At 35.5% G+C, this 26855-nt stretch overlaps 1 protein-coding gene across 17 annotated transcripts in view; it reads right to left on the minus strand.

Annotated features, from left to right (window-relative positions):
* The window catches only part of TRDMT1 (tRNA aspartic acid methyltransferase 1), a 90941-nt gene that overhangs the window by 21561 nt on the left and 42525 nt on the right, over positions 1–26855 (minus strand). For 9 of the 17 annotated variants that reach the window (XM_042991155.1, XM_042991156.1, XM_042991159.1 and 6 more), the window contains 8 exons: positions 25745–25854; positions 9001–9072; positions 8305–8370; positions 7461–7530; positions 5953–6036; positions 3969–4312; positions 1907–1964; positions 452–581 (listed from right to left, as the gene is read on the minus strand). In XM_042991155.1, coding sequence (XP_042847089.1) covers positions 452–581; positions 1907–1964; positions 3969–4312; positions 5953–6036; positions 7461–7530; positions 8305–8370; positions 9001–9072; positions 25745–25800 — 880 coding nt within the window. In that variant the 5' untranslated portion in view covers positions 25801–25854. Of the gene's footprint in view, positions 1–451; positions 582–1906; positions 1965–3968; positions 4313–5952; positions 6037–7460; positions 7531–8304; positions 8371–9000; positions 9073–11634; positions 11712–16799; positions 17140–17783; positions 18130–25744; positions 25855–26855 lie in introns of those variants that run through there. The other 8 variants (XR_006219656.1, XM_042991168.1, XM_042991152.1 and 5 more) reach the window with 5 other exon arrangements.

Genomic DNA, 26855 nt, shown 5'->3' on the forward strand with positions numbered 1-26855 from the left:
TTACCACCAAGAAAACAAATTCCTCAGCCACCTTTTAATTTCTTCACAAAAAGGACAAACCTACACATTATTTCACAAGATCTATGTGGGGTTATTAGAACAGGACCTCTGGTATCAAGAAAGTAAGTTGGAGAAGGACATGCTATTAACAACCATCGGTGGGGAGAGGTGAGGAATTGCAAATTTGGCCTTTCTCCCCTGAAAACCACTTGGGACCATGACTGGAGTAAAGGGAGAGAGAATGGAGCCTGAAAGGAAGGGTCTGAGGCAGGTTATGAACAGAAGCAGAAAGAGGAGGGAAGGAAAATGTCAAAAATGGCCCCATCAGGAAAGGAAGAAGGTTTCTTACGTCCATCTGTCTGGGCAAGGGTCTATTCATCAAATACACACAAGAGTCCTTGATGAATTCTGGGACCTTAAACGAAAGCTGGGGTCTGTGTATCTCACATACCGAAGTCTGGAGGAAATCCAAGGAGATTTGCTATTTCTTTAGGAGTGAAATACCGAAGTTTAAGCATTGATAATTTTGTTATCTTTTCTTCTTGTGACAAATTGGTGAGGGATTTGTAGACATTCTCAATCTGTAAGAAAACAGCCAGGATAACTGATAAAGTAGAGTGCAAGCAGATTTGTTAAGATAAGATCATCTCTTGTGATTCAGTTTAAAAAGGATGAACATACATGTATGTATTGTATGTGCTACAATACACGGGAGCAAAACGCACAGGGCAAAACATCCCCTGCAATAAACTCTATAAATGCTTCATCAATGGCAATGTAAACTTTGAAATCGTAATGTTTAAAACTGAAAAGCTTAATGTTGAACAAATCAGGAAACACTCAGTTTACCTGTCATTTTTGAGCCCTCAAAAATGAAACCATAAGAAATAAACAATGGCAATAAGACGTGAAGAAATACAGTGAAAGATAAGAAGAAACCTGATCAACCAAGGAAATCAGGTTCACAATGCTAATAAGTGGATCATTAAAATGTTCAATGTTTATGATCAATTTCATCAAATTAAGATATTTTCTTAAAATGATAAAATATACTTGGTAAATTTAACTTCTCAGATTCATTCATTTGCCTCTGATAGGATTTTTACCATGGGTAAATTGTACTAATGGGAAGTTCAAATCAGGATAAAAGAAGATAATGTGATTTCAGTCCAAAATTATGCAAAAATATAAGGTATTTTTGCAGTAAGTATATCAAGCTTGTTTGTTTTTAAACTATCTTTTTTTTAAGTTTATTTATTTATTTTGAGGGAGCAAGAGAGAGAGAGTGAATGAGCAGAGGAGGGGCAGACAGAGAAAGGGAGAGAATCCACACTGTCAGCACAGATGCCAACATGGGGCTCGATCTCACAAACCACGAGGTCATGACCTGAGCTGAAATCAAGGGGCAGATGCTTAACCGACAGAGCCACCCAGGAGCCCCTCAAGCTTGTTTTCAACCATGATGCCATGAAGAGTTTACAAGTGAAGTATTAACGAAGAGTCTTGCTGAGATGTAGATTTCTGTCCCTAAAAGGCAGTTTTATAATGTGTGATCCAACGAAAGCCTCCAATATTAAGATATTTGTGCATAATTTTAGAGAACATTAACTACTGTATGCTGCATTTCAATTTACTCCTTATGGAATAAAAAGAATACCAAAGGTAAGAATAATAACAGAGAAAGTGAAACAAAATATTCTTTGTACATAAACTCATCTAGCAACGAGAAACAAAAAAGATTTATCCTATAGTAAAGAATTATTATATACACTATATTATATGAAAATATGAATAAATAACATGTATATTAATTCTGAATTAGACATGTAAAATTGCTTTAATATTCTCAGATCTTAAGTCTTAAACATAGTTTTCAAGTATTTTAGCTCTAAAGCATATACGATACCTGCACGTCCTCTGAGGTCTGCAACACAGATCCTGTCCCTTCTATGTAGCTTCCATAACTGAAAGATTAATATGTATGTTATGTAGCATCTGATGTATTTGTTAATGTGAAATTTCTTAAATATTTCTTGAATGAATTAATCAATCTAAATAGTTACATCCTTCTGAAATTGTCTGAAACACATCAACATACTTTGTAAGTGAAAAGTTGCCAGATGAGACACAAGATAATTCTATTTAAATTTCTCAGACACTAAATTTGGCATAGTTTTTTGACTTGTGCAAAAACAAAGTTGAGTCATGCATTATTACCATTTCTTTGTATTACCTGTCAATTTCTTACTGTTCATCATAGAAAGCATGAATTTGTTAGGACTTTATATCCAAAGGCTATTCAGTATCAACACTCCTGGCACGTTAAACCAAATATTATGTAGGTGAAAACAAATTGTCACTATTTCTCCTAACGCCTGAACCATCACTGCTCCTCATGAGCTGGAAACCACACTCTCCAAGACCACGACAAACACAGGCCCACTGAATGTGCGTCTCCCTCTCACTGTTAACGCAGGTTTGCACTCTTTTTCATACAACAAAGAGACCACTGTATAAGAAACTGTATTAAAAGTACAAAACCCTACAGAAATGCAAGATATTAGTAATATTTCTTTCCCCAAAGTCACTGCCAAGCTAGCTGCTTAAAATATTATCATTACTTTTTTCCCTAATAGATAAAGTGAGAGAAAGTTACACCAGGAAGAATATTTTTGCAAATCTGTGTTCTCACATATCATGTATGTGTGTGTGTAGATAGATAGAAAGAAAAATGTTTATACTATTTACACTAAAAAAATACATTTATATTAAGGCTTCCTTTATACCATCTTTATAATTACAAACGAATTTCAAGGTTGTTTTTTATTACCAAATTGATAAGTCTTGTCTTATCGGACTTGGAAACAGACAACAGCTGAGTACAGTCTTTGAAGGCAATGGAAAGTAATAAACCTGTGCCCCTGGAAGTCCAAGGGCAGAGCACGATAAAAATCAGAATAAATCTGGTATGGTTTTATCAGGAGCAGAGTGTGCATGAAAGCTAGCTAGCTAGTGGGTGAAAAGAGAAGGCCTCAAGTTTAGAGATAGGGGTCTTTTACAAAATTTTCTGGAAAGGCCTAATTTTCCCCTTCTTTGTAGGTTTTAAAACATTGATGAAAAATATTTTAACATTCAAAAAATAACCCAAAGGTAACCAATAAAAGACACTGTGATATATATACCATGAGAATAGAAAGTTCTTTATGTACTCATGTGTAATAATATCCAATTTATATCGCATAATGAAAAAAGTACATAATAATAGATATAGTATGTTACCATTTACTTAATAAGGTGGTAAAAATATACAAGTATATTTAAATACACCCTCATACATAATACCTTGGGAAGATTAGACAGCAAATTGAAATCACTAATTTCCTGCATGTAGGCAGGAAAACTGGATAAGCAAGAGATAGAGAAAGGAATTTCACAATCTTTGTACCTTTTGAATTTGGAACCATAAAAATATATTACTTATTTTAAAAACTGAATGAAATTTAAATATGCTCTAATGTGCATTAGATGATTTAACTTTATTTCTTGATATTAAAATTTAATGTCTTCTTATACATTTGATCATGATAGTGGACATAAATTTTGAGGTCTGATGTGCCATAAAAAGAAAGGTACTAAAAAGTAGCAATTCAGTATCAATAGAAACCATGTTTCCACCATGGGTAATTAAGCTCTTATGAAGGTCACCAAACAAATGCCATTGTGTTTTATGAGCACTTTTGTGGGCTGTGCACATAATGTTCTGCCAGAAGGAATTTTTACTCGTGCATTCTATTGGAACACGAAAGCAGGCAATTAAGAGCAAAAAAAAAAAAAAAAAAAAAAAAAAATCATTCCAATAGAAACATTTTCTAAAATGGTCCTTATTTTGAGAAGAACTAATAGAAACAATAACAATAAAAACCTGTCTATTTTGAATATGCCATTTTAAAAGTCTCTTTAAAACCTACCCTTTGGTAAAGCATGTGGACCTTCTGCAAGTGGGCTTAACAATGTCTAACAAAAGAGCGTATCGCAACAGTGACTTTGGTGGTAAAAAATACTGATTCGTGTCAATGTCATCTTCAAGAAAATCTTTTAGCATTTGCACAGAGAGATCACTGTCCTGCTGATGTTTCCGGTCAATTTCTTCTATAGTTTCAAGCTTAAAAAGAATGGCTTCTTTTCCAGAACATTGTCTGCCATTATCAAAGCAAATATTTGGTTCAATTTTCTTTCTTTCAATTTTATTTTCTGCAACTATTGTATTTTTTTCTGGATGTTCAGATTCAAGTTTGGGGAACTCCTTCAGCACCTGGAATTAAGTAAAAATACATGACCTGTTAAAAGCTTTATTAAAAAATAAAAGATAAATTAATAATGCCCCAACAACATTATGCAAAAAAATCTCTTTAGCCTTTACAGAGTTGTCAACAAAAATACAGAAACCGGATTTACTTGTATGTATACAAGTTATTATTATAAGTTTTTCATCATATAGCTGTAGTGTCCTCAGGCTACAGATGATTTATTTCCTGGAGTTACTGTTTCCTATATTTATTAATGAAAACATTCAACAAATAGGAAGTATGTTGAATATAGATACAGTATCATATTTAAAAAAGAAGTTTAGAAAGCAACTTTAGTTACAGAATGACTAAGTCAGCAGAATAAAAGGCACAGCATTTAAAAAAATAAAAAGAAAAGAGAGACAGCAACATTAACATTTCCAGAAAACGTGCACTGGATCAAAATTTGCCATATTCCTTCATTAAAAAAGAAAAGCTGGAACATACCCATGACCTACAGGGAAACTAGTAATTACAAAAAGGAAAGCATGTTTCCCCCTGAAAGGTTATTTCTCTTTGTGAGTCCCATAGGAAAACTTTGTTCCTGCAAAACATATAACCATGCATAATGTCCTATTTTGTAAAAGAAAAATAGTTCCCGGAATTTTTAATGATGATGTCTTTGTGAATATAGTTTACATACCATTTTGGGAACTGACCACCACGGAAAGGCAGATGTACTGGTATCGTATTGCAAGGGATCCAAATGACACTATTGACCCCCTGCTAGTAGGACGTGGCTTTTGAGTTCTTACCTGTGATTGTTAAGAAGAGCTTCACCGAACCAGGGACACTCCCTGTTTTCCACAGCAATTTTAACGGAAGTATGTACAGTTGTTTGCACCGTTAGAGATCCTATCTATAGCAATAGAGCATTTTATTCTGGCTTGTAGTAATCACTGTATTTTAAACAATTTTTTTTAACGTTTATTTATTTTTGAGACAGGGAGAGACAGCATGAACGGGGGAGGGTCAGAGAGAGAGGGAGACACAGAATCTGAAACAGGCTCCAGGCTCTGAGCTGTCAGCACAGAGCCCGATGCGGGGCTTGAACTCACAGACTGTGAGATCATGACCCGAGCCGAAGTCGGCCGCTTAACCGACTGAGCCACCCAGGCGCCCCAAGTAATCACTGTATTTTAATTAATGAAGGCTATATAGCACTGACCTCAAAGAAAATGCAACCAATGTGTTAGAATACTGTTAAGCCAGTTTTAAGATAGTATAATTGAGTTTTATCTGAAATAATCAATGGCTTCTTTTGGGGGGAAAATGATAGATGCAAAATAGTCAATGGTCAGAAGGGAAATTACAGGGGAGAAAAGGAGGATAACAGCACTAATAATAGTTTTTTCAACCTTTAACTTCTATTTTCTTCTAATAATGAAAGAAAAGTTTTTATTTTTTGTCTCGTTTAAAGCAATTAACGGCATCGGGAGAGGAAAAAGGTCTAGGAGTTGGACCTAGGTGGTGGTCTACATTATAGGCTCAACAGGACACATGTAAGCTCCTACAAAGTCATTCTTGAAATAAATTAGCAGACTGAAATAAACTTACATAATAATAATAATAATAATAATAATAATAATAATAATAAAAATACCACCTGACCAGGAGCTTGAAAAGGCAATGGTTCTGACTGAAGCTTTGCAATAAGGAAATACCGTAGCCTTGAATTTGGAATGCCGAGCTGCAAGTAAAGCAAGCAGTTAGTTACTGTAGGAAATTAAAGAGACATGAATCAACTGTGAGCACCCAAGTGAAAAACGACTCATACAGGAATGCATTTAGTTTCTGTCAGAAAAGTTCTATTATTGATTCGTGGAAGATATTTTTGTAGCAAATTCTCAAACCTTTTAAGTTGCTTTGTACCTTTACTTGAATGAACAGAGATTGCATGTGATGAGCCATAGGTCTCTGAGTCACTTTCATTTTGTAATTCCCAGGTAAGAAATTATACAGACATCCTTACATTCATTATTAATAGTAATCATAAAAAGTAACATTCGACTATAGCTATTTTTGGCAATTTATTACCTCCTTTTATTAAAAAAAGGAGGATACACTAATTTTAAAGTTAAAAGGCAATAAATATGAAATAAACCTAATGAGACCAGACATAATGCCAATTTCCATAGTACATGTACTTTTTAAATGGGTTTTCTTTTAATTTCAGGACAAATAACTGTACAATAGGCTAAAGATAATAAATAAACAGGAGGTTAACAAACACAATGGCAAAAGAAAAAACAGACGGTGATACTTGTAATATAAAAGATCTACCAAATATCTCCTCTTAACCACCTACTTTGATTTCATATCCATGAAATAGAAGTCATGTTTGCATTTTGTTTTATTTTAATTCAAGTCTAGTTAACATACAGTGTTATATTAGCTTCTGGCGTACAACACAGTGATTCAACACTTGCATACACAACGCGGTGCTCCTCAGGGTGAGTGTGCTCAGTAATCCCCATCACCTATTTCACTCATCCCCAACCCTCATCCTTTCTTGGTAACCATCAATTTGTTGTCTGTAGCTCAAAGTCTGTTTCTTGGTTTATCTCTCTTTTTTGTTTTCCTTTGCTCTTTTGTTTTGTTTCTTAAATTCCACATAGGAGTGATATCCTATGATACTTGTCTTTCTCCGACTTATTTTGCTTAGCATTACCCCCTCTCGCTCCGTCCCTGTTGCTGCAAATGACAACATTTCACAATGTTTGCATTTTAGTGATATGTCCCCAAAAGACTACCTAGAAAATTATCATATGTTCATTTTGCTTTCTATTTTGGATTATTTTGAAGCATTATAAACTACGGTACACCCAATTTGGAAATACCAAATGTCACAGATTTCAAAACACGGTATCCTTTATTTTCTGTGTGGAAATAAATTTACATTTTCTGTGAGCTTCAAGCTATATAATATATATTTTCCATAAAATATGTATATAAATGAATCTATGTGCCTGTACTACATTCTTCAGAAAGTAAGACCCATGTCTGAACTAATTTCAAGATTTACATAAAATATTCAAAACAGATCCATTCTTTTTATTGAGTCAAATTCCCTTTGGGAAAATTTATAGAAAAATTTATAATTTTGGTACCTACAGAGGTTGGAGATAATAGAAATTCTTGGTACTGAAAACCGCAATTTTCTATTGTTTGTATTAACAGGTCTCTGAAAAGACAAAGACAAAAATAAAGAAAAAAGAAAAGCTTTCACTCTGTGGTTGGAAATGGGGTTCTTATACAATAAATTATACATAAAACTTCATTTTATGTGAAAACTGTGTCGCTACCCAAATTGTTTAGGAAGCGAATGATCCTAGGTCTTTATTAAGTGCAGTACTTGAAAAATTACATTTCTCAAAACAAGATAGAGATAATTTCTATTATAAATAAACAAAGCTGCCAGATAATTTATCCCAACTGGTGCGAGCTAGAATCACTGGTCTACTGATGATATATTTGCTATGGGGATAGAGCTCTGTCTGTAGCAAATCAGATGCGGGAGCCGTTACATACAGACAGTGGCTGATTCAAGGACACAGATACTCTCCCGCTGGGCTACCATCTGAAAGGGCTCTGACACAGGGCTTGCTTCTCCTAACTGGAGGACACAAAATGCCTGTCAACAGGGACGTGTCTCACTGAAAACATTCCTACTTCTAAAGAAACAGGCAACAATATAAGCAGCTGAAATTGAGAAATACCATTCTCATTTAAATGCGTGGTCATGCTGCAAAAATTCAAACATATCAAAATGGGAATCAGGTGAACCTAACTTTGTGAAACTTTACATTATTAATTAGTCAAAATCTGTATTACTGAACAAAATATATAACATATATAAAATGTCAGAATGTATGCGTTTATTTTTAAGATCTTTATTTCACAACGGCTCCCACAATATACCAAGTTTAAGATGAACACAAAGCAAACACATTTTTACCTTGTAGAAGATACTTCAAAACCTTTAACATTTTCTAAAAGAATGTATTTCGGTAATTTTTGTAATCTAAAAACAAAAACAAAAACAAATGGAATTCTGCACATGTCATTACTAAGAAGTAACAAGTAAAGAAAATCCTTGGAGATATGAGGTAAGTCATTTTTCTGAATTCTTTGTTTTCATAAAAGAATTTTAGAGGGGATAGAGGCAACTCATATTTTATTCATTTTCCCCATAAAAATGGCATACCTAATGAAGCTCGCATTTGAAATGTTAATTTCCAGTGAAGTTTATCAGAAAACATGGGTTCACACAGAGGCTCTGGATTGCACAACTTGCAAAGGGCTATCGTTTACATAGCATGGCAGCTTCTAGGGTTGGCCCCATGTTCCAGGCCATGGGCAACAGGACTCACCAATATTAGCCTTGTTTCCATTGGTACCGTAAGGAGAGGCGATAGAATTTAACTATTAGACTCTCATTCCCTGTCACTCACTGTAGTGGCAGCCGTGGAAATGGCAAACATTTGTGTGATTCTGTCAGTCGTGGCAGAAGAAATAAATGACATGCAGAGCCTCTGAAAGCTGCATGGATAAGCTGCTAATGTCTACAGAATGACAAATGCCACATTCTTCCAGATCCAAAATTTTAAAGTTTGGGTAAGCTGGTAAAAAAAAAAAAAAATTAAATTTTTACCTTGGGAGAATATCTAGAATATGTAAGAGGCTATTTGTCCTTGGATCAGTCACATCACCTTGCAGGCCAATTCTAAAGGAAAAAGAACGTTCGGATAAAATTCACCATGGATCTTACTTACAGAAAGATACCAAGTCACTTTTAAAACATAAAGACTGAGAAAACTAAAATTAGGTGGTCTTCACAAAAAATACGATCATGTTTGTTACTACAGGGAACAAAATGCATTTATCCACTTAATTAAAAAAAAAAGCCTTACCAATCTAATAAATACACTTCTTATAAAACAGTATGCCAAATGACTTACATGAAACAAAGAACAAATAACCAATAAAGACTAAAATCAATTAACCTGTTAAAATCACTGTTTAGGAAACACACACACACACACACACACACACACACACACACACACACGCTGGCTGATGACACCTTTTGCTCTGTCCCAGATGAGACAACAATAGTTCAGATGAATGAGCTGGTTGGGTAGGGCGGCAACCATAGAGGAACGGCATTGATAACCAATCATCCAAGCAGACCATAGTAGGAAAGACTAAGACAATCTTGTCCAATATACATTGGAGAGACCTGAATGCTTGATTCTACAAGCAGGGGTTGCAACTTGGTTAGACTAACTAGGTCAGAACAGGTCATGGAAACAGGCAGTATTTGGACTAGCAATTAGATATTACAAGCAAGGTTCAATATGACCAAGAATCACGCAGAAATGAAGACTTGGATTGGGCTTAGGTGGCAGAAACAGAAACAGGTTTAAGACTTTGGTCCTTATTAGCTCCATTGCCTTAGATGAGTTGCTCGATGTCACTTGTCAGTTTCCTCCTGCCTTCCAGCAAGGCCAGAACCATCCATGGATGTGAGGCTCAGAGGGACACTTACAGTGGACTTGAGTACAGGCCTCAGAAATCTTGGGTTCTTCTCACTGTGGCCCTTTCCTCTCAGCGCTCCAACGATGGCAGTGTTACCGAATCGGTTACTGCTGCCATCGGCAGCTGGAGATGGGCTGTTTCATTTGGGAGCGGTAGTACGGAAGACAGGGGGCCCAGGGCAATAATGTAGGAGGCTGCACAGTGCTGGGGCTGCTTTCTGTTCTGTAGCTCTACTTACTGTAAGTTAAACAGGCCTTATGACTGCATATGCTTGGAGGCATTTTTACACGGATTGCCCTCCGCCTTCTCTGATAAATTCCCAAACTGCTTTCAGATACAGTTCAGATATTGCCTCTAAAAGAATTCCTGTCTCCTGACAAAAAAAAAATTGTCAAAATCCTGCCTCCTGGTATGCAGCAAGCCATTTTCTCCTCTGTGCTCTCATGGCACTTTCAGCATTCACTTCTTATATAGCTTATACCACCTTATAAGAGAATTCTTTGTCAGTCATCTCCCTTAGACTATAAGCTCCTTGAGGATGGGAACTATGGCATCAAAAGCAATGTCTGGCTTCCAGGCACACAATAAATCCTTGGAGAATTAATTTCCTAGAGAGTTGTTTATTAAAGCAAAACTTATGGGGTACCAGAGTGGCTCAGTCCGTTAAACGTCCAACTCTTGATTTCGGCCCAGGTCACGAACTCATGGTTTGTGAGTTCGAGCCCCACATCGGGCTCCATGCAGATGGTGCAGAGCCTGCTTGGGATTCTCTCCCCGCCCCCCCCCCCCCCCCGCTCCTTTAGCACTCTCTCTCTCTCAAAATAAATAAATAAACTTTTAAAAAATAGATAATAAAATAAATAAAGCAAAACTTAGCTGGACATTAAGCCTGAAAATACTCATTTAAATTAGAATATTTATGATATGTGATATCCCACTTAAAATTATCTTACACATTTAAATAGAAATATATAAAAGAATTGATAAATCCTTGCTGACATTTTCCAATTGTACGGCCTTCAAAAAGTTACTTAACTTTTCTATGCCACAGTTTCTCACCAATAAAATGATGATAACAGTAATGCCTATCCCATAGGCATGTTAAATTAAATGGCAAACTCCATGTAAGACACAGGATTATCCTTATTATTTAAAATAATTAAAAATATCTAAATGAAGACAGACTGCTCAAGATTTCATCTAAGATATAATTTCCTGAAACACACAGCCAATAATACAATAAAAAAATGAATTTCAACATAGCTATAAAAAGTCACAATTAATTATTCAATGTATATATGAATTGAGAAATGTAAAATTTACTAATCCATTCTTGATTAGCTTTTAAATTTTATAGTTAGTTAAGAACTGAATATTTATTATGGAAACTTACTTTATTAATCAGTTAAAAAGATACTCTTGAATGCTCATGAGTTTAATGTAAGGTACTTTGGGTCAGAAAAAAATATCATATCTTAGGTAAGTATAAAAGAGGTCCCATATAGTCTCTGCGTATCTTCTACTGACTGAATTACTTTGCTCATTTGGTAGTAACTGCTATTTCCTTTTGGATTAATGCTGAATTATAAATGAGTAGATAAAAGGCACTATTTATGACAATTTTCAAAATTATGAAAATGCAGCTGACAGTCTTCAAAGTGTCCATGCTTGAAACTATGGTATTATTTGATTTAATGAATCCCTCGAAAGTACTCTTCTTCAACAGAGAAATATTTGTCATACATACCTGGTGAATGGCTGACAGGGAGGGCTCATTAAAATCATATTGAAAGACAATTTGTCAAACTCTTCTAGTGTAATTCCCTAAGGAATGAACATGTGGGGAAAATATATAAAAACATGCATAGAATGGGGAAGAAGGAAAAATGCTAACTAATTACAACTAAATATATCAGAAATTATAATGCTTAATAGTTTTATTTAAAACACTTAAAAGTTTATTTTATATATACGTGTGTGTGTATATATTCTATATAAAACAAACTTATACACACACACACACACACACATATATATATATATATATATATATATATATATATATATATATATATATATAAAACACTTACCACTTTTCAAGTCAACTTCAGTTAAACTAACTGCCCAAAGCAATCTTATGAAGAAATTGGACAAGTAACACGAAGCTAGGAAAAGCTTAGTGACTTCCCCTAAGTCTCAGAGCTGGCCAGAGCTGAGCTGGAATGCTCCCTGAATCCTAAGCATTTCACACCCCTGTCATACCTAAAGCGTAACACTGCTATGTTTCTGGAGCCAAATAGGGAGAACTTCATTTTACAATTAATGAATCTTTAGCATAGTGTCTAGGAAAATGTTCAACACCTCTGTATCAATAATATTTTTTATTTAGTAAATGTGACTGGCCAGTCACCATCCCTTCCAAGCATGTCTCTGCTAAAATATCACCAGATGAAAAACGTCCCATTTTCAGGTATTCGCAATTATTATATTGTTTTACAGTTGTGTGTAGTAAAACAAAACTTTAAAATCTTACAGATAGGATTAATCAAAATAATCCCTATTGGGCTAAGTAGTTGAAAAATGTGTTATTTTGACTCTATTTTATATATCAGAAGGTAAATAGGGTAGAGTAGTCCTCCCTTATTTCACTTTCACTGATTTCACTACTTTCCGGTTTCAGTCAACTCCAGTCAATCAGGTCCTCCTTCTGACATAGGGTCAGATCAGTAACAGCCTAACCCTGCAGCCACAACGCCTGCATCATTCACTCCCCTCATCTCATCACGTGGGCATTTTGTTATCTCACGTCATCACAAGAAGGGTGAGAGACCACATTCACCTTTTATCACAGCATATTGCTATAACTGTTCTATCATTAGTTATTGTTGTAATCTCTTACTGTGCCTAATTGATAAATTACCTTTATCATAGGTATGTATGTATGTATGTATAAGAATAAACGTGGTATATACAGTGGCTTTGGTACTATCTGAGGTTTCAGGCATCCACTGGGGTCCTGGAATGCATCCCCCATAGGTAAGGGGGTCTGCTGTATAGAGAAACAAGTCATGGGCTTTCCAATCTTCATGAAGCTTGGCCAGAAACAAGCAACAAGCCTAGGACCACAACCTTCCTAAATATGACACATTGCTAAGAAGTTCAAGTACATGAAAAGGACGAGCTATATTCTAAGTTCTGTAAAGAGTGAATTAACCTGGGGAACCAATCAGTTGTCTCTACTGTACGTAAAGCATAAATATATGTGCCTGTCATTTTTAAATCACAGGCTTTTAAGTAGTTTAAGGTATATATGTAAAATGAAATCAAAATTAAATACTGAAAAGTTCCTAAAGCACCTCTGAAACTCTTGAGTTCTAGGGAAAGCAGTCTGTAAATCATACACTGACCAGTCTGTCAGAACACATGGGGCAATGCAGTACAATTAGCACATCATACTCAAGTTAAAGAGCCTGTGAGCACAAGACTATTGTGATAAGCAACTTACTAATTTTGTAACTGAAAGTAGATGGATTAAAGCTAAATTCCTAAAACTAAAGTAAAAAGAAAACAACTACCTTTTACATCAGGAGCATCCTATGTCTAAAATCTAAAGGAAGTAAACAGAGTTACTGCCTCCAATACAGCCTGGCATAAAAACTTACAATTTTAAAGGATTCTTCAAAATAGTGATTTTTAAAAATCAAATGATAGGGCAATATGCAAGAAATAATTACTCGATTAAGTGATTTTTTAAAAATTGTTTTAATGTTTATTTATTTTTGAGAGTGAGAGTGAGAGACACAGTACAAGCTGGGGAGGGGCAGAGATTGAGGGAGACACAGAATCCAAAGCAGGTTCCAGGCTCTGAGCTGTTAGCACAGAGCCCGTTGCGGGGCTTGAACTCACAGGCCATGAGATCATGACCTGAGCCGAAGTTGGACGCTTAACTGACTGAGCCACCCAGGTGCGCCAAGTTACCGCCTCCAATACAGCTTGGCATAAAAAATTACAATTTTAAAGGATTCTTCAAAATAGTGATTTTTTAAAAATCAAATGATAGGGCAATATGCAAGAAATAATTACTCAATTAAGCCATTTACAACTTTATTTAACCTGGCATTCTAGGTCATTAAATGTGTCAAAATTCAAGAAAGTAGTTATGGAGATACACAATTATCTTTAATAATCTTACGTTTGAAAGCTGATGGAAATCTATTCTTTTGTTATAACCGGGCCATAAAGTTATGAAAACACCTTTGCTTTCAGAGAACATTAGGTCAACTCAGTGCAGTAACACTGTTTATCACCCAATGATGAGCAGTTTAACAGTTCCCCTACTAACTTTATTACTTCTTTTTGCAGAAAGTCTCCTCTCTATTCTTATACTTAACTTTCATTTAAACTTTAGGAATAACTTGGTAGGTTAGAAAACTTTTGACTATTTTTAGTAAATTTATAGTTAACCTAAAGAGAACTGAAATTTGTACACTATTCAGTCATATTTCCATTTTTCAAATCTTTTATTCCCATGTGGGTCCTGCAGATTTCTTAAGTTTATTTCTCGGTGTTTATAAGTTTCTTGTTGCTACTATAAATAGGAACTTTCTTCTATTATATTTTCTCACAGGTCTTTGTTTATATATATAAGCTACTGGTTATCATATGTTTTGTAACCAGTCTCCTTATTAAACGTACTAATTGTTCCTCATCGTATTTTTAGCACAGTATGTTTTCTGTTTTCCAGGCCTATACAATTATTCTTTAGAATCTTCCTTGATAGTTATATGCTATTTCCCTTGTGTGAGTATATTACCTAACATCTACCACAATATTAAATAACAATGTCAATGGTGGACATCCTTGTTTTATTCATTATTTTAGCGAGAATGCTTTTAAAGTTTTACTATGTTACTGGACTTGGAGATATATGTGTGTGTGTGTGTGTGTGTGTGTGTGTGTGTTTAAATAGAAATATACACGTGCACACACACACGTAAAGCCACTGAATAACATACGTGTCTGTAGTAGTACACATATGTCCTAATTTTATTAAGGGAGATTAAAAACCCAAATGCAGAAAACCCTGCATTTGGTCAACTATTTTCTAATACATAGTTTTGCTGTTTCCCATTATTAACATGTTGAATAGTATTAATAGAATTCCTAAGTTCTAAACTATTATATTCCCCAAAACAAAATCCATTTTGGTTATGCTACATTATTCTTTTAATGTGCTTCTGTCATATTTTACTTAGAATTACTGTGTTTATATTCATAAGACAATGATTTTCCTGTATTGTGGCATATGGTAGGTATCCAATAAAAACTGAGTGGATATTTCCTACCATTTCCTGTTCTGTGAACTCTCATGTTATTTTGTGCATAAATATGACAATCCTTCTTGAGGACCGTACTAATCATCATTATAAAGTAACTTTCTATGACTCTTAAATGCTCTGGCCTTGGAATCCATTCTAACTAATACCAGTTCTGAAACTGTTAGCCTTTGTTTCCATTTGCCTGGTATTTGTCCTCATTTTTAACCCAACATGTTGCTCATTCAACAGTGTTCAGAAAGTAATCCACCAATATTTCAGAGGATCTACCCTCTGCCAGGCACTGTGCCGAGTCTGCGACAAGGAACAAACCAGACAAGGTTTCTGCTCATGTGAAGTTTATACAGTACTGACTACTAATTCCTCATTTTCTACCTAGATACATTAGCCTGCAGTTTTATTACTAGCTGTCTTTATAACCGAAGAGTCCTGCCCCTGGTTCTAAACCTCCCTGTGATTTTTTGGGCCTGACTGTGGGCAGTTACAAAGGCTGCCCTTCCCACTCCAGACTCCGAACACAGCCAGCACGTCGCAGGCTCTGCGAGCTGTCACAGTCGAGGATGCAAGCGCCCTGGCCAGCACGGTCTTCACAGATTTGCACGTCTAGGTCTCTTCAAGCAGCTCTGTCAAGGCCTCCTTCCCGGAGAAGGTGGTGGAAACCTTGAAGACGCTTCTCCCCACTCTGAATGGTACTCAGCACTTGGCATTCCTAGCCCTCCCCTCTCACAATTTCCCCAAGGCCGGGGCTCCCTGGACGGTGAGCTGACCCCCACATCTGTGCTGACACCCCCAGCTCTCCCTCCGTACGCTGTCGCATGGGGGAAATGCAGCAGGGGGCCCTGGCGGTTCCTCTTATTGCACAGAATTGCTTATACCACCGCAGTAAGTGAAAAAGGCTTCACTCTTTCATTTTCGCCTTGCTGTTTGAATAAAAACTACTCTGACCCCTGAGAGCTCCACTGTCTTTCCCAGCCCAACTAAGCTCCTAACAGTAACATCAAATAATGTCCTAAAAATCCACACCTTCATTTATCTTTCAAATAGACATATTTTTTGAGTCTCACTGTCCTACTTCAATCACATTATTATCTCTACAGCACAAAGATTCACACAGTTTTACACATCTGTTTTCTAACCCTAATTTCTTTCCTAACACGGTAGCTTTATTCCTGGGTTCTCTACTTGGATTCATCTCTTGGTTAGATTAAGTGAGTCATTTTCTCAATAAGGGCTCACAGGTACTATGGCTCATGAATTGCCGTAGGTTTTATTTGGGGAATTTCCCCCTCTGTTTCTGTTAATATTTTTTTCCCATTTGTCTTATTGTCTTCTCCAGAGGTTCTAATTACTTTTTTTTTTAACGTTATTTATTTTTGAGACAGAGAGAGACAGAGCATGAACGGGGGAGGTTCAGAGAGAGGGAGACATAAAATCTGAAACAGGCCAGGCTCCAGGCTCTGAGCCGTCAGCACAGAGCCCGACTTGGGGCTCGAACTCACGGACCGCGAAATCATGACCTGAGCTGAAGTCAGCTGCTTAACCGACTGAGCCACCCAGGCGCCCCGGTTCTAATTACCTTTATCTTAGATCACTTTTGTCTTCAGCAGTTACCATTCCTTCTGCAAATTGTGATCTGTATTTCTTTTCCGTTTTAATTTGCTTTATTGTTCTCAAGCTCTCTCCTGCACAATTCTGGTTGCAGCCCTGTACACTTTATTTTTTGCTACTCTGACATGACTTTTATTTTTATAATGGTTTTATTTTTCTCCTCTTTTTTTCCCAGACTACTGGTAACTTTTCCAGCCCCAATTATTGTCTTACTGCTTTTTGAACTGTTGTATACATCTGATTGAGTTCTTGGGGTTTTTTTTTTTTCAAGTTTATTATTTATTTTGAGAGAAAGAGTGCACGTGTGAGCAGGGGAAGAGCAGAGAGGGAGAGAGAGAATCCCAAGCAGGCTCTGCACTGACAGTGTAAAGGCTTGATCCCACCAGTGTGAGATCATGAGCTGAGCCAAAATCAAGACTCGGTTGCTTAAGTGACTGAGCCACCCTGGCGCCCCAAGTTCTTGTTTTGAAGATGTGTTATTTAATGCTTAAAGCTCATAGAGGCATGTATGTTTGAAATTTCCTTCTAGTTCTTAATATAATTTTCTGTTGTATATTCTGCTTTTTGTTTACACATCTTACCTTATTTTAAAATTACTATATTAGTATAGCCTCAAATAGGTTCCTGTCTAATTTTTGGGGTTTTTTTTGTTTTTGTTTTTTTTTTGCAGAAGGGGGAGGGGCAGAGAGCCTTAAGAGAGAACCTTAAGCAGGCTCCACACTCCGCACAGAGCCCTAGGCGGGGCTTGACTCAGGACTATGAGATCATGACCTGAGCCGAAAGCAAGAGTTGGATGCTCAACTGACTGAGCCACACAGGTGCCCCTATTATTCATTTTTTGACGCAGGCCACGTGAATGGAGGAGTCTGCTGGGAAATAAGGTGAAACAGATACATGGCTGCCACACCGCTCCCAGGAAGGACCTGCAGTGGCCTCTACCCTAAGGGCTTGCCTCTGTCCAGAGCCTGATCTCGCATTCAGGGCCAGCAGGAAGTCGGCCGCGGTTACCACCGCACTTTCCGCCAGTGATCTGGGTTTTTCAAATGTCTCCTCCCCTGACCGAGAACAAACAACTGCTGGTGCATTTGGTCCTCTTCCTTGCCATTCCTTCCGTCTTGATTCTGCACAAGACATGCAAAGGTTTGCCTGCAGCTGTGCCGTCTTCAGTCAGTTCCGTCTCATTTCCGTGACACTGGACACTATTCTTCATAGTTTTCTTTCTTGTTTTAGCTTACGTCTAATCCCTACATTCATTAATAATGGTTTTTCATTCCCTTTTTCCCCTTCTTTTCTTCTTTCTATCAGGAAAAGGAATAGAGTTATGTAATAGAAGTATCTTCTCAATGCCACATTTGATCAGAAATCCCAAAGAAAACCATTTACAAGTTCAAGTTCTGTACTGGTCGATAAATTCTTGAAGGCAAAGACTATAGCTTCTTCAGATCTGTGCTCTCTCCAAGGGCTCAATACCCTGCATGTATTAAATGCTCAAATGACCAATATATGTTGTTTTATAAAACTGAAAATCCCTAGAGCCTCTCATCACTCCTAAGTTTTCCATTCAATTTCTACCCCCTTTTGAAACATGACTCTCAGCATAGCTCCTATATATTTGACCTAGACATGATAACACTCTCTCCACATCAGACCAGGGATATAAGGAATACCAAAGAAGAAACTGAAAGCCATAGGAAGGCAAGCTTTTTTCTTACAGACAGACTTACAGAGCTTACAGACAGTGAGCTGGAGGTACCTATCTCCATTCTTCCCTTTTCCTAGCCTTCTTAGATCATAAGCAAATAATATGACTTATTATCATCTATTAAAAGTGGCAGTGAAGTATAATTAGCACTAAAACAGGGAAGAGTGCTAGAAAGCAGGAAGCTACACAGGGAAAGAGAGGCAGAAATCTGCATGGCATTCACTTTGAGTGTCTGGTTGGATATCAACCTATGAGTGCATCAGGGGACATGCCATGAGGGAGGGCAAAGGACTACTGCTGCGAAAAGCACAATTACTGGGGAGCTGTAAGCCAAAAAACTAGGACACCCAGAGTAGGAAGACCTAGTTGAGTACGTGGGCTATTTTATTATTATTATTATTATTATCGGAGTGTAGTTGGCATATGATGTTATATTAGTTTCAGGCATACAACACGGTGATTCAATGAGGGTTCATTTTTCTCCACATCCTTGCCAACGCTTATTACTATTTCTTGTCTTTTTGATACTAACCATTCTAACAGCTGTGAGGTGATACCTCATTGTGGTTTTGATTTGCATTTCCCTGAGGATTAGTGATGTTGAGCATCTTTTTCTGTATCCATGAGGTATTTAATAGAGATCTAAGAAAGGTCATATCTTAGGAGTGGGATGAGACTAGCCTCACAGTAAAAGCTATTCAAGACCCACTTGAAAAAAATGCTTAAAAACATACCCTGAGAGAATTAAGCTGATCTGCAATTAACTGCCTGTGAGAACAAAATCCAATATTCCTTAAAGGGTTACAACAAACTGGCTACAATGCCAGGCTCCTAATAAAAAATTACGAGAATGCTAAGAAACAAGATAATGTGACCCATAAGCGGGAAGGGGGTGAGGGGCAAGAGGTGGGGGTGGGGAAGTTCATCAGTAGAAAGAAACCCAGCAATGAGAGAGATGATGGAATTAGCAAAGGTTTTAACAGTCAAAAATATCATCAATTTTTTCAAAGGCCTAAAGAAAACAAAAACATGGAGACAAATTGAATACATGAAAAAAGTTAACTGAAACTTCTAAAAATGAAAAAAAAATTGAAACAAAAAGTTACGCACTGAAAAAAAATAAGAACTTGAAGATATAACAATATGGCATGTTCCCAAATGAAGCATATAGAGAAAAGGAGAGTAAAAATGAATACCTTCAGTGACCAGCAGGACAATATGAAGGGATCTAATACATGCATAATTTGAGGTAAAGTGAAAATAGGGAACAGAGAAAATATTTGAATAATGGCTAAAACCTTCCCAAATTTGATGAAAACTATAAACAAGAAAAGCACAAGGCCCAAGCAGAATGAATAAAGAAAAACATACAAAAACATATTAAATAACATTTCTGAAAACAAGTGATAGGGACAAAATGTTAATTGTAGCCAGAGAAACATATAATATATTAAGAGAAATGAAAATAAGAATTATTAGACTTCTGATCAGAAATTAAGCAAACCAGGTAAAGATGGAAAGTGCTGGAAAACTGTTTTAATTCATAGAAAATATGAACTTATGAAAACATCTTTCAAAAATGAATGCAACCAAGGATTCAGTGAAAATTCTATTTTACAATAAAGACAAAGTAAAATACTTCTGCACTCACAAAAAACTGAGAAATTGGTCACCTGCCAAATGCTCATGACAGGAAATGCTAAAGGTTCTTCAGGAAGAAGGAAATTATACCACATGCAAACTTTGATTTCAAAAAAAAATGAAGAATGTTAAAAATAGTAGATGATATGTAAATAAATATGAAACATTTCAGGTCTTTTTAAAACTTTTAATAAATATTTGACTACTTAATCCAAAAACACTAACAATATATTTGAGGTTTTAATTTTTTTTTTTTAATTTTTTTTTTTTAACGTTTATTTATTTTTGAGACAGAGAGAGACAGAGCATGAACGGGGGAGGGTCACAGAGAGAGGGAGACGCAGAATCTGAAACAGGCTCCAGGCTCTGAGCTGTGGGCACAGAGCCCGACGCGGGGCTCGAACTCACGGACCGCAAGATCGTGACCTGAGCTGAAGTCGGACGCTTAGCCACCCAGGCGCCCCTGAGGTTTTAATAAACATAGGAGTAAAATGTATGACAATAATAGCAAAATATTCTGGAGAGTAAAATGGATGTATATACTGTTGAATTAATTTATGAAGTGCTATATGTTATTTGAAGGTGGGCTTCCATAAGTTAAAGACGCATACTGTAAACCCTAGAGTAGCCACTAAGAAAATAAGACAGATACAAATAGTAAGATATACCTAATAGCCATTAGTGGAGAAACAGACGGAAAAATAGAAAACAAATAACAAGGTAGTAGAATTAAAATAATATTAATAACAAAATTAAATGTAAATGTATTCCAATTAAAAGGTAGAGGTTGCCAGACTGAATAAAAAAGCAAGACCCAGCTATACACTGTCTACAGCAAATCTAATTTAAATACAAAGATATAAGTAGGATAAAATTTAAAGGATGGAAAAAGATAAACATGCAAACATTAATCATAAGAAAGCAGAAATGGCTGTATTAGTATCAGGAAAAGTAGACTTCAGAACAAGAAATACTTCCTAGGGTTAAAAAGGAACATTTCATGATGATAAAGGGGTCAATCACAAAAAAAAATTACAAAGTATGTACACTTAATAACAGAGCTTCAAGATAAAATGAAGCAAAAACCGACAACACCGAAAAAAGAGACACATTTATGACTGTAATTGGAGATTACAACACCCCTGTCTCAGCACCTGATAGAAAAAATCAGTAACAATATAGAAAAATCGAACACTAACAACCAACTTGACCTAACTGGCATTTACTGAGTATTCCACCCAACAAGAAAAGAATACATTCTTGGGGCACCTGGGTGGCTCAGTCAGTTAAGTGCCTGACTCTTGATCTCGGCTCGGGTCATGATCTCAAGGTTTGTGAGTTCAAGCCCCACATGAGGCTCTGTGTTTACATCGCAGAGCTTGCTTGGGATTCTGTCTCTCGTTCTCTCTGCCCCTCCCCTGCTGTGCTGTCTCTCTCAAAATAAATAAACTAAAAGAAAAGTTAAAAAAAAAAGAAAAGAAAATAATACATTCTTTTCAATAGCATATAAGCATTCACTAGACAAAATGAATTCTGGCCTATAACAAAGTCACAACAAATTTAAAATAACTGAAATCATACACAGTATGACCAAAATAAAACAGAAACGAGAAATCAATAACAGAAAGCTATCTGGAAATATCATGAATATTTGGAAAGTTAAACCCATACTTATACATAATGCAGGGGCCAAAGAAGAAATCAGAAGGCAAATTGGAAAATATTTTGAACTGTATGAAAATGAACACACAACATATGACAATTTGTGAAATGTAGTCAAAACTTAGGAAAATTTACAACACTAAATGTTTATACAAAAAAAGGAAAACAATCTCAAGTCAATCATCTAAGTCCCACTGTAAGAAGTATTAAAAATTTCAATGCAAAGTAAGTAGAAAGAAATAATAAAGATAAACAGAAATTAGTGAAATAGTAAACAAATGAATAATAGATAAATTCAATTGCATCCACAGCTGGTTACTTAAAAAGACCAATAAAATTGGTAAACCTCCAGCTTCATTAGCAGAGGAAAAAAAAAAAAAGAAAAGATACAAATAACTAACATTAGGAATGACATATGGTGCATCACTATCGAGTTCACATGTATTAAAAGGATATAAGGAAATATGAAAAATGTCAAGCCAATACATTTGACAAATTAGATAAAATGGATAATTTCTTCAAAGATCACAAATTTCTAAAACTAAACAAAAAAATAAATAGAAAGCTTTACTGGTATTGTAACAATTAAAGAAATTAAATTCATAGTTTAAAATCTTCCCACAAAGAAAACTCTAGGCCCACATAGCTCCATTAACTCAATTCTATCAAACATTTATAGAGGAACTAATACTTGTTTTTCAAACTCTTCCAAAAAGTATAAGGCTAGTATGACCCTAATACCAAAACCATACTAAAAAGCTGAGGAGAATGTAAAAATATCTAACAAAATATTAACAAATGAAAACAAACAAATTTTTATTACATAAAAAAGATAGTAGATCATGACCAGGTGGGATTTATCCAGGAATGCAATACTGAGTTAATATTCAAAAAAAGTTATTGATATAATCACTGTATTACCAGAATAAAAGGGGAGAATGCTATAATCATGCCAAAAGATGCAAGAAAGATAGCATTTGAAACACTAAACATCCATTCCTCATAAAAATTCTCAGAAAATATAATAAAAAGAAACTTAATAAAATGCATCTATAAAAAATCTACAACTAACATCATACTAAATGGTGAATGACTGAAGGTTCTGCCCCTAGAATCTAGAAGAAGGCAAGGATACCCAAGGCAATCCTATTTAATCAATACAGTACAGAAGATCCTATACAATGCAATAAGAAAAAAGTAACCCTGATTGGAGGGGAAAGCAAAACTCTTTATTCTCAGATAGTATTTGTGTGTATGTGGAAAAATCCTAAAAAAATCAAAGCTATCAGAATAAATTAATATAACAAAGTCACAAGATACAAGGTGAAGGTCAAGAAACACAATTACGTGTATTCTTATATGCTAGCAATAAACAGTTAAAAATATATTTTTTAACAAACACCACTTACAATAGCATCAAAACCCACAGGTATTTAGGGATTAATTAACTAAAATGTGTGCAAGACTTGTACACTAAGTAGTATAAAATATTGCTGATATAAATTAAAGAACATCTAAATAAATGAAGAGAGATACCATATTCATGGACTGAAAGACTCAATTTTATTAAGATATCAGTTCTTCCAAAACCGATCAGTGCAATTCCAATAAAAATGTCTTTTTTTTTTTTTTTTTACTCATAGAAATTGGCAGGGTGATTCTGAAACTTACACACAAATGTAAATGACAGTGTAACCAAAATAATGTTGAAAAAGAAAAACAGAGATTCGAGAACTTATACCACCTGAATTCAATACATATTATAAAGCTATAATAATCACAAGAGTGTGCTATTGGTGTAAGGAAAAACATACAGATACTACTGAAGAGAGTCTGGAAATAGACTCACACATTTATGACTTAGTTTTTTAATAAAGGTGTCAAGGAAATTGAGGAAAGGATAATCATTTCAGAAATGGTGCCAGGACAATGTTATATGCACTTGGAAAAAAATAAATGACTGCTACTTCAAATTACACACAAAAAGTAACTCTAAATGAGTCAGAAATCTAAATAGAAAAGCCAAAACCATAAAATTTCTAGAAGAGGGAAAAATAGGGTAAACAAAGATTTTTTTTTAGAACACATAAAAACGTGACCCAAAAACAAAAAAAAAGATAAATAACATGTGCAATTTGATGAACACAGTTAAGGAAATGAAAAGACAAGTTACAGAACTGGAGGAAATCTTTGTTATATATATTCTGACAAACAACTTGAATCCAGAAAACTTAATAAGCCTTTCAACTAAATGATGATATTACAAACACACCAAGTAATAAAAATTGGGCAAGAAATTTCATCACCGAGGAAAACACAGAAATAGCCGAGAAGTACATGAAACGATGCTCAACATTATTAGCCAGCAGGGAAATGCAAATTAGAATCAGCACGCACGAAAGAATCACAATACCTCTATATGCTCACTGGAATGGCTACAATTTTAAAAACTGACAATATCAGGGACACTTTGGTGGCTCAGTCTGTTAAGTGTCCAACTTAGGCTCTGACCATGATCTCGTGGTTTGTGTTCGAGCCCCACATCGGGCTCTGTGCTGACTACTCAGAGCCTTGAGCCTGCTTTGGATCCTGTGTCTCCCTCTCTTTCTGCCCCTCCCCCGCTCTATCTGTGTGTCTCTCTCTCAAAAATAAATAAACATTAAAAAATGACAATATCAAGTGCTGTAAGGATGTGAAACAACTGAAACATGTACGTGGATTATGAGACTGTAAGATGGTATAAGCACTAGAGAAAGCAGTTAGCATTTTCTCATAAAATTAAAGAAACCTACTACATGACCCAGAAATTCCAGTTCTGGGTATTCATCTACAAGAAATGAAAACAAAGGTTCACACAAAAACTTGTACATGAATGTTCATAGCAACTTTTTTGTGATGGTCGAAAACTGGAAACAACCTAGATGTCTAACATCATGTGAATGGACATATACACTGTAGTGTAAAATATTCACTGTACAGAATATGACTCAGCAATAACAAAGAGCAGACTACCGATATGCACAACAACATGGGTGAATTCAAAAAACATTATGTTACACAAAAAAGTTACACCCAAAAAAACTCATCCTCATGATTTTATTTGTGATGTATTAGAAATGGAAAATTTAATCTGTAATGACAGAAAGATCAGTAGTTGCCCAGGGTTCGGGCACCAAGGAACACTGTAGGGGATGGGCGTTCTAAGTCTTGATTGCGGTGGTTACGCACTTGTATGTACTGGTCAAAACTCAAACTACACACCTTAAATGAGTGCAGTTTATTGTGTATAAATTATGGCTTCATGAGAAATTCATTGTAAAAGTCGTCACAACAAGAAAATGACAGAAAAAAACAATTTCATATTATTTTTAAAATAACTATTGTTTACTAACACTATTTAAAAATAGCGTTAAATACCTCTGCTGAGTTCATCACGTGTACTTTTAACCTTTAATTTTGACAGGCTTGCTAAAATAAGAAGCATTCAATAAGTAATAGCCAATGACTGCCTCTCTCTCTCTCTCTCTCTCTCTCTCTATATATATATATACATACATATTATAGTATGTGACTATTGCTTGAAAGTAAAGAATTAATCAAAGTTTAATGCCATTAGAGAACCATGAATTTAGGAGTCAAACATATTCTTACGTTTCATTCCCTTGTCTCAGAAACCAAAATACTGAACTCTGTCACTCTCACTCTCTTAAACTGAAAATTAAAAATAAATAAAGGCAAAATAGAGCATGCCATCTTCCGACAGAAAATGTCGATGCCCTTCTCCTAAACTTCTCATTCGTATATAACTTATTCTCCAATTAACACACCATCAATCAGTATCATACAGTGTTTTTCAATCACGTCTTCCTCGCCATCTACTTATCAAAGCAATAAGCATGATTACTCACTTCAATTGTCTTGGCCAGTAACTGAGTGTGAGGAAAATTGTACGCGTACACTTCATTAGCGACAGTGTTTACATCAATGGCAGCCACCACTTGTGCAGGAATACAGCTTTCTGTAATGATAAATGGAATATCTTAAAATGCAAAGTCCTCAGTATCAACGTGTTCACTTTACAGAGAAGTCAAAGTAGCAGAACTGTGCAGTGCGTTTCCTCACTAGCCAGAGCTCAGATTTCCGCGGCTGACCAGGCTGCGGGAGTCGGGCACGAAGTGAAAGACGTGCATACTTCTGGCTCATTACTCTAAACAGCATTCTGAAGCTAAAAATGAGAATTAAATGTTTTAGTCAGTATTTCTGACCTTTGCCTTCCTCACTCCATTAAGATACACACTTACAAGTTAAATAGAAAGTTCTCCTAAGTTCAAACAAACCAAAAATAGGATAGTTAAGTATATTCTTAAAAACTGTATCACGTGGAAGTTTATATAAATAAATTAACTACCATTTGCTCTTCACCTTCTAATGTTAGTATAAAGCTGCTTCCCAATATCACTACAAATGCTTTTAGTTAAATTTGGGGGATTTCTTTAACAATAATATTATTGAGATATAATTTACATTCCAAAAAAATTCACCTGTTTAAGGCATAGGCAAGTTTTGAAATGAAAGAACAGTTAAGTGGTGTCCAAATGTATAAAACACATAGACTAAAAAAAAAAAAAAAAAATATATTGACAGCCTAGGACAGAATATAAGAAGAGCAAGGGAAATAATTCCAAGGGCATGCCTTCGCTGCCCTTCTATCTTGCTGCTAAAAAAATAATAATAATAATTTTCAGAATGGTATCAGATTCAGAGTTCTGCTATAGCCCTTCACTGGCAGTCAACAATGAGGCTATGTAAACACACATAGCTGCTGTTAGATTTTGCAATTACCACCCCCTTGCACTCTTCACTCAAACACATGCAAAACTAATCATGTATATATACTGACCTAAATCAGGAGAAAATGTGAAGTTTTAAAAATAATAGTATTTGAGACTTCTGAGGAACACCATAAGAAAAAATATTACAAAATTGCATAATACCTCCAAATAGCTATTTCTTTAATAA

This window comes from Panthera tigris, chromosome B4 (assembly GCF_018350195.1).
Source record: "Panthera tigris isolate Pti1 chromosome B4, P.tigris_Pti1_mat1.1, whole genome shotgun sequence".
NCBI classification, from domain to species: Eukaryota; Metazoa; Chordata; class Mammalia; order Carnivora; family Felidae; genus Panthera; species Panthera tigris.